Consider the following 13,715-nt stretch of genomic DNA (forward strand, 5'->3'; position numbering starts at 1 on the left):
TCAAAGCTATGTTTTATACCAACTGGATATCTGGCCAGGAATGTCTTATCCTTCCTTTCCCTCCCAGCCCCAAACTAATGGAATTATGAACCAGGTTTGCTAGTTGTGTAGTAGTAGTCTTCCTTGCATTAACATAGAGAGCATCTTTGTTTTTAATCATGGGTACAAATATTCTTACACTTTGGATGTACTCTGTGTGTATGGATTTCAGGATATGGTGCTTGTTTGTCTATATTTTCTATGGTAAAACACGTTTAGATTTTGTTAGGCTATATACCTCCAGCAAAATAAATACAAGAAGTGGAGTGATGGGGAGAGGGCATTTGTTTTTAAAGAGGACCACCTCCAAAATTTTTAAATGTAATGCAGGAATATGGGAACTGCACCTTCTTCCTAAGCAGGAGGATCTCTCAGAATCCTCCATCAGCATGATTGTGCACTTCCTCCTGCACTGCTATATCACCTGGGCACCAACAGCACAATAAAACTGGCTAATGCACACAGTCCTTGTCAGTTTCATGCTGCTCTCCTACCAGTGGTACTGGAGCACCGTACTTAACCATTTTTAGTGGTTTCTGGTAACACCCATGAAGCCATCCCTGTAATATCTGAGTTTCCAAATTACCCTCTTCCTTACCATCAGATGGAATGGAACAAGGGAGACAGACAGTAGAAAGAAGGGACAATGAAACAAAAGTTAGATCAGAAACAAAAGGAGACTCTCCAGTGATAGGCTGGGTGTACAAACACCAGCAGAAATCAGAATGTGCTGAGAAGAAAAATGCAGTAAACTCATGGGGCCAGAGACCTAACAAGCTGCTTTACTCTTATAGTTTAACATTATCTAATGTTAAAACTGGGTGGAACTCTTTGTGGTTTCAGTTGTTGCGAAGCTCATTGGTGAACAACAGGACACAGGCCAAAGTAGCAGAAGAGCTGGGTATGCAGGAATTTGCCATCACTAACGACAAGACGAAGAGACCTGTGGCTCTTCGGACTAAGACTTTGGCTGATCTCTTGGAGTGTGAGTGCCAATATGGGATCTTAATCAGACTGTTAACAGAATACTTAATTACTTAATTAAATATTTAATACTTAAAAAGTAAAAGCATGTGAAAAAATAGGGAAAGCTTCTTTGTGACTACATTGAATAAGCATATTGAGACAGTATGGAGATAAAGGCCCTCATTCTACAAGGTATTTAAACAGCCTGTTTTTCCCCAGGACTTGTTTAATAATTCCATTTAAAAAGAAGTATTATTTTAAAATACATGTTTTAACTCAGGTTTTTGGTTGGATTTTGCTATTTTCAGATTGATACTTCTTCAAGTGATGGTCCGTACGTGTATTCCACACTTCGGTACACATGCATGCTATGCACCCAACTCAAGAAATTCTTCAAAGCAGTGTCTGTTGGCCCACACATGCACAGTAGCTCTCCTTGTGCTCCCAACCAAGGGAATAATAGGCAGTGTGAGTTGACACATCTCCAGTTGCTTCTTACCACTACATGGCCGGAGTCAGTATTATGTCCTCCTTCCACATCATTTCATTACCTATCAAGAAAACATTTGTATATAGTTATATTTTTAGATTAATAGTGAAGAAGTTTATAGTATAGTGTATTTCTCCCTGTCAAGGTTCCTTCCCCACTCTGAACTTTAGGGTACAGATGTGGGGACCCGCATGAAAGACCCCCTAAGCTTATTTCTACCAGCTTAGGTTAAAAACTTCCCCAAGGCACAAAGTCTTTGTCCTTGGATTAGGTAAAACACTGTCACCACCAACTGTTTTAGACAAAGAACAGGGAAAGGACCACTTGGAGTTCCTATTTCCCCAAAATATCCCCCCAAGCCCTTACACCCCCTTTCCTGGGGAGGCTTGAGAATAAACAGGATGAGAACAAACCCCTTGGATTTTTAAGACCAAAAAAATTTTTAAAAATCAGAACTTTATTAGAAGAACAAAAAAAGATAAGAGAACAATTCTGTAAGATCAGAATGGAAGATAATCTTACAAGCAGTCAGATTCAAAACATAGAGAATCCCTCTAGGCAAAACCTTAAGTTACAAAAAGACACAAAAATAGGAATACACATTTCCTCGAGCACAGTGAATTTACAAGCCAAAAAATGAAGAGAACCTAATGCATTTTCTAGCTAAATTACTTACTAACTCTATAGGAGTTGGAGAGCTCCTTGATCTGTTCCCGGCAAAGGTATCACACAGAAAGACAAAAGCCTTTCCCCGCCCCCCGCCCTCCAGATTTGAAAGTATCTTATCCCCTCATTGGTCATTTTGGGTCAGGTGTCAGCAAGGTTACCTTAGCTTCTTAACCTTTTAGAGGTGAAAGGATGTTGCCTCTGGCCAGGAGGGATTTTATAGCATTGTATACAGAAAGGTGGTTACCCTTCCCTTTATATTTATGACACTCCCCGGTTGGGGAACCCCTCCCTGGCTCCAGAACTATGCCCAGCGTCCCAGTATTCAAGATTTGTGTCTCCTGTCCTTGATCCTTCTCCATCAGTGAAGAATATCAACACTGCCTGTGCTGTCTGTGGGAGGTGCATCTCTCTGCAAAGTGCAGTATCTGTTGCTCCTTCCCACCCAGAACTCAACAAGCGCAGGAGCTTCACCTGATAGAGAAGACTATGAGGCACCTTTCCAATCTGGGCCAGGGAGACCCCCTGAACATTGGCCTCAACTACCTAGCAGCACCTGTCCAAGCACGTGCCTTGGTGCACAGCCTTCAACATGTAAATCCAAGGATTCTTCTTCCAGGGTTCCCCATGACAGTAAAGGACACTATCATCGATGCAAAAACATATCCCCATTGAGGACTGTCTATAAGAAACGAGCTTCCTCCCCAGCCAGTCCAGGTCAGGTGAGACCTCACAAATGAAACCTAATGAACTTGCTCTATGAAGACCCCCAGATCAGAGGGCAAAATGCATAAAAAGTTCTGTTGATCACTTCAGTACCAAAATGCAAAGAGAGACATTCACCGGTTCCATCTACAAGTGCTGGTCCAGCCCCATTGTTGGTAATGCTTCATCCATCTAAAGACCGTCCAGTTGCTGCATATGCACTGGATCTACGGGAGCTCCTCGGACACCAGGGCGTACAAAGACTTGTATAACACCAGAGGATACATGCCCTTACTTTGGGGGAGGAGTCTACATCAGTATCCGAGGAATCATTTCACCTCCAACCATCCGGCAGGACTACCCTGGTACCGATGGCACCACCACTACCTATGGAGCAGTTCTCTGATTCAGAGGAATCAGAGAAGATGGCCCCATTGGTATCTCTGTAGAGACAGTTGAGCCCCAATAGGCAGTCGAGAAGTTACACCCACCATTCCACTCGATACAATCCCCCTCGCCCTGGGACTGCTGTTACCAATTTCCTTAGGGTCCCTGACAACCGATTGACCCCTCTTTCTGGCCTTCTTGGTGTTTGTGGGATACACATGGCAGGCTTCCAGGCCCCTCTCAAGAGTCATATCGCTCCTCTCCCTCTTGCCAGCTGGTTCGTCCATGTACGAGGAGGAAGAGGTGGAACAAGAGTGGCAGGTACCAACATTCCGTTGGTTGTCTCTTCATCAACTCCAGATGAAGTGGTTGCTCTTTCTTCGCCTTCTCTGCTGAATGACGCTTGCCAATAGCAGGAGCTGTTACAAAGAATGTCCAGTGATCTACAGATTCTATTAGAGGAGGCCCAGAACTTTCAACATTGGCTCCTGGACATCATACAGTCGCAGGGACTGAGTAAGGTGGCCATACCCATCAGCTAGAGTGGTATGGAACGGAACACTACATCATCCTGTTCCTTTTACACTGAAAAGGGCCGAGAGATGGTATTTTGTTCCTGCTAACTACCAAGTGTTATTACAAAATACTATGTTAAAACCTATTCCAGGCATCCAGACTTCACAAACAAGCTTCCCACAGAAGATAGGGCCCAATTTCAGTCTCTATTCAATGAGGGGAAGCTGGTGGCAAAGGTAGCCCTCCAGTCTGCAGTGCATGCGGCTGACACAGCTTCCAGAAGTTTGGCCACTCTTCTAGTTATAAGGAGGGATTCCTGGCTGCAATCATGAGGATTTCTTAGGGAGGTCCAGGACGTCCCTTCTGACAAATTGAATCTCTTCAGTGAGAAAATGGATGAGTCCCTGAACTCACTAAAAGATTTGAGATCAATTCTGCATTCCCTGCGGATTTATACCCCGACCTCCAGAAGGAAACATCAGAGGCAACCCTATAGAATGAGGCCTCCGCCACCTCATGCACATTATTACTAGCGCACAGCTGAACCACCATGACAACACCAGAAGATTTAGAGACCTCGCTTCTCAGCCCCTTCTACTGCCACAGCCTCTAATCACTCTCAGCCAGGGGCCACTTTTGACGTATTGGTCAAGACCCACGTACCACCACTGATGCCAATCACCCTGTCATCTTTGGGGGCCGTCTCACGCTCTTCGCCCACAACTGGAACAAGATCACTGTGGACAGTTGAGTTCTGGAGATTATCCATAGAGTCTGCAGAAATGCCATAGAGTTTCTTTCCTTCCCACCTCTCACATCCCCTTCCTGGTCCCCCTTCGGGGATCATTCTCACAAGGTGATTCTTCAGTGGGAAGCAGCTTCCCTCACTGAGGGGCAATAGAGCACATTCCGTCTCATTACCATTAGAGAAGGTTTTATTCTCCGTTTTTCTTAATTCCCAAAAAAGACAGCGGGTGGAGACCCATCCTGGACCTTCAACAACTCAACATCTTTATTTGAAAGTGGAAGTTCCGGACAATGAGGTTGGCATCTATAATCCCCTCCCTTCAGGAAGGGTTATGGTTCATGGCTCTTGATGTGAAGGATGCGTGTTTCCATATGGACATTCAGCCATCACACAGGAAGTTCCTGCATTTTATGGTAGGCCAGGAGCACTTCCATTTTTTGAGTCCTCCCCTTTGGGCTGGCTATGGCACCAAGAGTATTTACAAAGGTTTTCCTTGTAGTGGTAACCCAGATGAGATGCCAAGAATATACAGTATTTCCATACCTGAACGATTGGCTCCTGGTCTGATCTTGTCATGATGTCAAGTCATCATCAAGGTGTTTCATACAACTCTGAATCATAGAATCTCAGGGCTGGAAGGGACCTCAGGAGGTCATCTAGTCTAACCCCCCGCTCAAAGCAGGACCAATCCCCAGTTTTTACCCCAGATCCCTAACTGGCCCCCTCAAGGATTGAACTCACAACCCTGGGTTTAGCAGGCCAATGTTCAAACCACTGAGCTATCTTCCCCTCCCCCCAAAAGTTTATAATGTAGCTAGACAAAGGTGGGGAGAAATATATGATACATAGAATCTCAGGGTTGGAAGGGACCTCAGGAGGTCATCTAGTCAACCCCCTGCTTAAAGCAGGACCAATCCCCAATTTTTGCCCCCGATCTCTAAATGGCCCCCTCAAGGATTGAACTCACAACCCTGGGTTTAGCAGGCCAATGGTCAAACCACTGAGCTATCCCTCCCACTTAAGTGTGTGCATAAATGAAGAAAAGTCTGTTCTGTTACCCACAAGGTCAATAAACTTTATAGGGGCAAGATTGGACTTGGATTTCGCAAGATTGTTCCTCCTCTCAGAAAGGTTTCATGCACTGAGCACCCTGATTTCACATAACCTGCAATCCGTGCACAAGTGCCTCTCACTGTTGGGCCTCGTGGCTGCATGTACCTACATGACTCCTTTCACCAGACTCCATGTAAAGTGCCTTCCGGCTCAGCTCCACTCAATTTGTCAACCAAGCAAGAAACACATCAACTCCTGGTCGTTCTTACCAGAGTTGTCATCTGACTTGGTGGTTGAACACGGAAAAGGTCATGGTGGGAGTTCCCTTCAGCCCTCCAACTCCCAGGGCCACCATTGTAATGGTTGCCTCTTTTCTGGGGTGGGCTGCTCATCTGAATAACCACACTGTTCAGGGTACTGGGACGCCACTAGAGGCCAGACTACATACAAACTTACTGAAACTGAGGACGTGCAAGGCCTTTCTTCTGCATATACACTCACTCCATATTCAGATAATGTTGGACAATATCACCACTATATAAACAAACAGGGAGGAGTAAGATCTCATCCCCTCGGCCAGTAAGCCATCAGACTTTGGAACTGATGTGTCAGGAACTGTATCACAAAACAGGCCATGTGCCTTCCTGGAATTCACAACTCCCTTGGCAGACAAATGAAGCAGAAGTTTCTTGATAGACCATGAGTAGGAGATTCACAACACAGTTCTGAGCAAGATATTTACACAGTGGGTAACTCTGCTATTCAACCTCTTCGCATCCCAAACAAACAGAAAGCTCCCCCTATATTGCTCCAGGGGAGCCATGGGTTCAGATTCCCAAAGCAATGCTCTGCTGATGTCTTGGAGAAACGGCCTCTGATATGCCTTTCCTCCCAGTTCCCTGCTTCCACAGGTCATAGGGAAGATAAGTCTCGACAGAGCCAACGTCATTCTCCTATCACGTCATTGGCCCAGACAGTTCTGGTTCATGGAAGTTCTAACAATCTGTCTATTCTCAGATCTCCTAACCCACAGCAGGTGGAAGACCAAGGATCCCAATCCGGGCACACTGCATCTCATGGCCTTTTTTTTCGATGGGCATCAGAAATAGAATGCTCATGTTCAGCTCCCATTGAGGTGCTCCTTTCAGCCTGTGCACAACTGCACTAACATTCTCCAGATATTTTAACCATTCCAGTTGTTCTAGACTATCTCCTATCCCTGAAGACTTCAGGTCTTTCTGTTAGTTTGCTACAAGTACACCTAGCAGCGATATTAGTCCCTTCCTCCCTCTGGTGGAAGGATGATCTCTCTTTACTAACCCAGCTACAGTACAAATCATGAAAGCCCTGATCAGGACCTTCAGATTAGTGCTTAGACCTACCCCTCAATCTGATTCTAACCTTGCCCTGTCCAAGCTCACCAGTACGCCTTTCAAACCCAAGGTTATTTTTACCAGTTTAGGTTAAAACTTCCCCAAGGTACAAACTATTTTCCCTTTTTCCCTTGGACTTTATTGCTGCCACCACCAAGCGTCTAACAAATATATAACAGGGAAAGAGCCCGCTTGGAAACGTCTTCCCCCCCAAAAAATCCTCCCAAACCCTACACCCCCTTTCCTGGGGAAGGCTTGATAAAAATCCTCACCAATTGACATAGGTGAACACAGACCCAAACCCTTGGATCTTAAGAACAAGGAAAAAGCAATCAGGTTCTTAAAAGAAGAATTTTAATTGAAGAAAAAGTAAAAGAATCACCTCTGTAAAATCAGGATGGTAAATACCTTACAGGTTAATCAGATTCAAAACATAGAGAATCCCTCTAGGCAAAACCTTAAGTTACAAAAAGACACAAAAACAGGAATATACATTCCATTCAGCACAACTTATTTTATCAGCCATTTAAACAAAACAGAATCTGTAACGCCTATCTAGCTAGATTACTTACTAAGTTCTAAGACTCCATTCCTTTTCTGTTCCTGGCAAAAGCATCACACAGACAGAGAGAACCTTTGTTTCTCCCTCCCCCCCTCCAGCTTTGAAAGTATCTTGTCTCCTCATTGGTCATTTTGGTGAGGTGCCAGCAAGGTTATCCTAGCTTCTTCACCCTTTACAGGTGAAAGGGTTTTTCCTCTGTCCAGGAGGGATTTAAAGGTGTTTACCCTTCCCTTTATATTTATGACAACCCATCTGTCCATGAAGGTGGCATACTTAGTAGCTATCACGTCAGCTAGGTGGATTGGTGAGCTTGCACACTTCATGGTGGAACTTCCTTATACAGTGTTTCACAAAGAAAAGGTTTCTCTTTGACTGCACCCAAAGTTTCTCCCCAAGATTGTTTCTGAGTTCCACATCAATCAAACTATACTTACCTGTATTTTTCCCAAAACCCCATGCTTCCTCTGAAGACAGGAAACTTCAGTCTTTCAATGTACAGTGTGCCCTGGTGTTCTGCCTGCAAAGAACAAAACCTATTAGGAAATCACCTCAACTCTTTTATCACCATAGCACAGCAGTCCCATGGGCAAGCCAGTTTCCTCCCAGAGAATTTCTAAGTGGGTCTCGGGATGCATCTTAGGGTGCTACAAGATAGTAAATATTCCTTCCCCTGGAGGGGGGAGCACAGGATACCTCCGTGGTATCCCTATCAGACATTCTGCTGCAGGACATCTGCAGAACAGCCACCTGGATTTCAATCCACATGTTTGCCGACACACTATGATCTACTCCATGCCTTGGCTACAGATGCAGTGGCGGGATTGGCAGTATTGCAAGCATCTTTGCTACAAGCCTCCTCACACCCATCTCCAGTCTAAACACTGCTTGCCAATCATCTGTGTGTGGAATACACATAGGGACCATCACTCGAAGAAGTAGTGGAAGTTACTTACTGTAACTAGAAGTTCTTTGAGATGTGTGGTCCCTATCTGTGTTCTACACCGACCCTCCATCCACTCTGCTGAGGGTCCTGTTGGATCTGTGCTAAGAAGAGGAATTGGAGAAGTGTTGACCTGCACTACCTATTATACCCTTGCTAGGGTGCACGAGAGAAGAGCTACTGCGCATGTGTGGGCCAACGGACACTGCTTTGAAGAATTTCCAGACTCAGGCGTATGGCATGAAGCATACGCGTGTGGAATACAGATAGGGACCAAGCATCTTGAAGAACTTCCAGCTACAGTAAGTAATCTCCACTTTCAAGGGCTTGATAGTCAAATACTAGCCTCCCTTTTTGCATCCCCTACAAGCAGACGCAAAGAAGGTGATTTGATGCCTAAGTACCTGATTTGCAGGTGCAATCAAGTACTTATTTGTTTACATGACCCGAGTTGTATCCCGCAAAGAACTGCAGGTGCAAAATTGTGGGCTCAGAAATGGAGGGTCAGTATAGGTGACGTCAATAATTTGTCCCTAAGAGTGAGGATTTATTGGCATCTGAGTCAGCAGGACAGGAGTTCTGACAAATCAGAGGTTGTGGCTCTGACATGCTCACATTATTAGAGAAAGAGAGGAAAAGGTGATCCCAGAATGTAGGGGTACTCTGTGCTTCACTGAATTTCAGTAGGAGGTTTCAAAATAGTATTTCCACAAAGAGTACAGAGACACATAGAGCAGGCCCCTCAATCCATTTATGAAAGTGTTTGCCGTTCTCCTTCCAAGGCAGGTTAAATGGTAATAAATATTTTGCCAAGAAAGTTAATCTGTATCCAGTGCATTTTAATACATTGTGTGAGAAATTTAGATCTGTTGTCTCTTGCCAAATCCTTTTAGTAAATGGAAACTATTCACAAACAATAGTGATTTATACCTAAGCATTTATAGGTTTCAGAGTAGCAGCCGTGTTAGTCTGTATTTACAAAAAGAAAAGGAGTACTTGTGGCACCTTAGAGACTAACCAATTTATTTGAGCATAAGCTTTCGTGAGCTACAGCTCACTTCATCGGATGCATGTAGTGTACCCAGTAGTGATTTATTTCTAAGAAGCCCTGTTCTGCTAGTTAAATTACAGGATTAGGAGCCAGGCTCTGTTCCTGGCTCTATAAATGACAGTGTGTGTGAACGTGGGCAAGTTGCTTAACCTCTTGCTGACTCAGTTTCCTTCCCTGTGAGGCAGTGATGACAATAATACCCACATCACAGCAATGCTGTGAAGCTTAGTTTGCTGATGATTTTAAAGTGCTCTAAATTACTCTAATAGTGCTTTAAGAGTGCAAAGCACTACACTCCTCTTGTGTGGGTGGTAATATCTAAATATTTTGTTTCTCAGCTTTTATTGCTGCACTTTACATTGATAAGGATTTGGAGTATGTTCACACTTTCATGAACGTGTGCTTTTTTCCACGATTAAAGGTAAGGTCAGTTTGCTTCATGTTTTCATATATCATTGCAATTTGACCTGTTACTGCAAACTCTCAATCTATCTTTGTGGATTTATTATAGGAATTCATTTTAAATCAGGATTGGAATGACCCTAAATCCCAGCTTCAGCAATGCTGCCTGACTCTCAGGACGGAAGGAAAAGAGCCAGACATTCCTCTGTACAAGTAAGGACCCCTGTATCACTTAAATAAACTAATAATCAGTCTTTGTTTTACCCAGTACAAGATGTGATCAGACTCTGAACATCTTTCTTATATCTTGTCTTTATTTTAACACTCCATTTGATCATGACTAGGTTTAAAATTGTTCTGTCTGTTTAAAGAAATAATTCAGTATGCTTCCAAACCAAAGATATTAAAAACAGTCTTGTTTTGTTTGAGAGTAGAAATTGTTGAGCCAACGTTTTGAGCTCTGTATGTTCTAATCACTGCAGAGCTGAATTAATTAGAACTTTGCCTTTTCATTACATAAAGCCCTAGTGAATTTTTTTTTCTGGGCTTACAGGGAGTTTTTAAATGAGTTCTTCCTTAAAAGATGAAAATTTTAAAAATGAAAGGAATATTCAGAATGCTCAAGTACAATGAGTGAGGTGAGGAAGATTGTTATTTGTATGTTCCTGTTGACTGTAAGTCAAGAACCTGAGCTCTGTTCCCAGCAGTACCATGAACTTTGTATGATCCTTGTGCCTCAGTTTCCCCAGCTGTAAAATAGGGATTATACCTACCTCATAGAGATGATATTTAATGTTATATATTTGTAAAGCACTTTCACATCCACACAAGTACTACACTGATGGTGCAATGTAAGTAGCTGAAAAAAGGAGGAAAGAAAATGCTATCAAAGTGCCAGCCTTTTATTACCAGTATTTATTATATCCAAAATGTGTATAGAATTAAAACCCAGGCATATTTCTCACATTTATTGAAGTAAAGTTTCATATGAAGTGCAGTGAGTTGCAGTGAAAGTTGGCGTACTTCAGAAATATGATTGCAAAGTGATACTTTGCAGATCTGATTTCCCAAGTCTTTATCTGTGAGCTTACTCCTTATCTTAAGGGAGATAGATAAAAAATAAATGAATTTCTGTTTCTTGTGAAACCCACTGAGTATAAGTACATTATGTTTGTGCTGGGTTTTTTTATGATGATAAACTGATTTTGATAGTACAGCTCAGAGTCAGTGTACATATGCTGTTATCTTCCTATTACCTTGTTTAATTTTCTTGCCATGGAGTTATTTGTTTCACTGCATTTGCAGCCAGTAGTTTTGCTTTTAAAATCTAGGGTGTATTTTGTTTGTATGTATGTTTGGTGTTACACAGTTCATTAGATGCAGAGTAGTTTGGTTAGATATTTCAAAAATTGATATGAAGTTTTGCTGTTCCTTCTGTTGAAAAACAAGGTAGCGGACAGAACTTATTCTGGCAGTGGGGAGAGTTGGGGCAGAGGAAAGAGATAAAAGGAAAAGCAAATTCATTGTGTGTCTAGGGAATTATGTCTTTCTCCTTGAGACGGTTGCTAATGCATAGCACAGATTCTCACTCCAATGGAAAGGTGGTCTGATAAGTGACAGAAATTGTAACTTTTCTGATGGAACAATGTGTTTATTCTGTGAATTTTTCATGTAGAGGAGCAGCATATCAAATATCAACACTCCTTTAAACCTTGGTAACTCTTTACAGTTTATGGGCCAAAATTTCAGTGCACATGGGCTGACTTGTCTGATTAAAAGTGTGTGTCCAATTGTATAGCTATATTTGTGCATGCAATTAAAAATGGATCCACAGAGTTACAGCAACTGGATGAGCATGTAAGCATTTTTGACTACAGGTCATGCATTTACATTTTTAATTGGGCTTATGTGTAAGCCAGGATTGTTAAATAAAGCTAGTTTTACACAAAGACAAATTTTACGTACATACTTCGCGTATGTACGTAAAATTCACAGTTTTGACATCTTTTGGTTGAAGTAACATATACATCCAGCAGTCTAGCCTCTGACTTTGCGCCTTGTGCTAATCTTGCTAAATGGTTTGAAAACTTGGTGATATATATGCCACTGATAGGTTATTGTTTCATACTTTATGTTTGAACAAAAATTATGTCTGTCTTATCTCAGGACCCTGCAGACAGTGGGACCTTCTCATGCCAGAACATATACAGTCGCTGTTTATTTCAAAGGGGAAAGAATAGGATGTGGTAAAGGTCCAAGGTACAGTGGAAATGTATGAAATGGTTTTAAAAAGCGAATTTGATTGTGAAAGTCTCTGAAATGACAGCACAGGAGACTAATATTTGCTGATTAGTCACAGAAAAGATAAAGCAACATGAGCAACAGCTGTGCAGCCTTCCCCACAGTACTTTGCGTCTGTGCTTCAACCTTACTTTAATGGGACCATATCCTAGTGGCTGGAGGTAGTCCAGTCTCAATGTCCATTTGGTCCTTAGCCTCTGCTGAGGCTCCCAACAAGCAGATGTGTTTAGTGACATTTATACACTGAAACCACCAAATAGCTTCCAGATGGCAGTGACTTTTGGTCACTGCTGACCATGGACAAATTTAAATTGGCAATTTAGGATCAGAGTCTTTCCCCATTTTTACAGATCACTGCCAGCAATCCAGCCCTCATTATTTTTTTGCATAGAAAAAAAAAGTTACACATTTTTATAATGGTCTTAAACCTCTAAGATTATTAGAACAGGACCGTAAGTACATAATTTTCACTTTGTAGTATAGAGTCGAAATGTCATTTGATTTTTGCTGCTCACTCTTCTATCTTTATTCATTTTTCTTAATTAAAACAATTGCTTCAATAATTAATTACAAAACAATGTTCTAACAACCTTATTGATCTAATTTTTTTTAATATTCCATAGGAATTATGGCACTATTATGTGTACATTTGTGGAAAACTTGATTTATCCATTATGTTATGGGACTGACTGACCCAATGATTATTTGAAGAGTGGATCACTACAGAGTAATCTGAACCCCAGATTCTGGGAAACTGTAGTTTACCCAGTAAAGCATAAACTTTTACCATATTTTTGTTTGGTTTTCACAGTATTCAACAAGCAGAAATGGGAGCTGCTATGGATGCGCTTGAAAAATGTAAGAGGTTTTCTTGGGAAATGGGAAAACTATTGTAATTTACTCAACTGGGTTTTCATGGGGGGCAAGGTGCATGTTTTATGGGGGAGAAAAATGGGCCAGAGAATGTACACAAAGTGCTATCTGCTTCTGAACTTTAGGTTTGCTTATTAATAGTTTCCATAAAACTTTGTTAAAAGTCAAGTAGTACATATGACACACACAGGCGTTTTCAAAGGGAAGTTTTCAGTAAGTCACAGATACAGCAGTTGTCCCTTATTGTACTTAGTTTCTTAACCACTCGCAGGTTCCCCTGCTTTAATGTGGAACAGAAGCTTGCTCTGTGGTACAGGGTGAATGTACCCTACATATTTTACAATCATTTGCTAATAAGGTTGTCTACTGTGGTTAGGGGCATCAGTCTTCTAAAATGTTTTTTGATAATGTGGACAAGATAGGTCAATTCTAGGACAATGCTATGGAACAGTGTTAAAAGCCTAGATCCTCAGCTGTAGTGTAAGTTTTTGCAGCTCCACTGAAGTCAATGGAGCTAAAACAATTTACAGCAACTAAGGATCTTCCCCTGTGGTCTTGAACCAGGGGTCACCCAATGAAATTAATAGGCACCAGGTTTAAAATAAACATAAGGAAGTACTTCTTCACACAATGTACAGTTAAC

The 13,715-nt window shown here is 42.1% G+C and overlaps 1 protein-coding gene across 1 annotated transcript in view; it reads left to right on the top strand.

Annotated features, from left to right (window-relative positions):
* DROSHA (drosha ribonuclease III) overlaps nt 1–13,715 on the top strand; it is a 102,501-nt gene that overhangs the window by 86,132 nt on the left and 2,654 nt on the right. Inside the window, exons 27-31 of the mRNA XM_048839670.2 lie at nt 883–1,024; nt 9,835–9,917; nt 10,008–10,111; nt 12,065–12,157; nt 13,011–13,057. Of these exons, the coding sequence (XP_048695627.2) occupies nt 883–1,024; nt 9,835–9,917; nt 10,008–10,111; nt 12,065–12,157; nt 13,011–13,057 (469 nt within the window). The remainder of the gene's footprint in view (nt 1–882; nt 1,025–9,834; nt 9,918–10,007; nt 10,112–12,064; nt 12,158–13,010; nt 13,058–13,715) is intronic.

This window comes from Caretta caretta, chromosome 2, assembly GCF_965140235.1.
Source record: "Caretta caretta isolate rCarCar2 chromosome 2, rCarCar1.hap1, whole genome shotgun sequence".
In the NCBI taxonomy this organism is placed as follows: Eukaryota; Metazoa; Chordata; order Testudines; family Cheloniidae; genus Caretta; species Caretta caretta.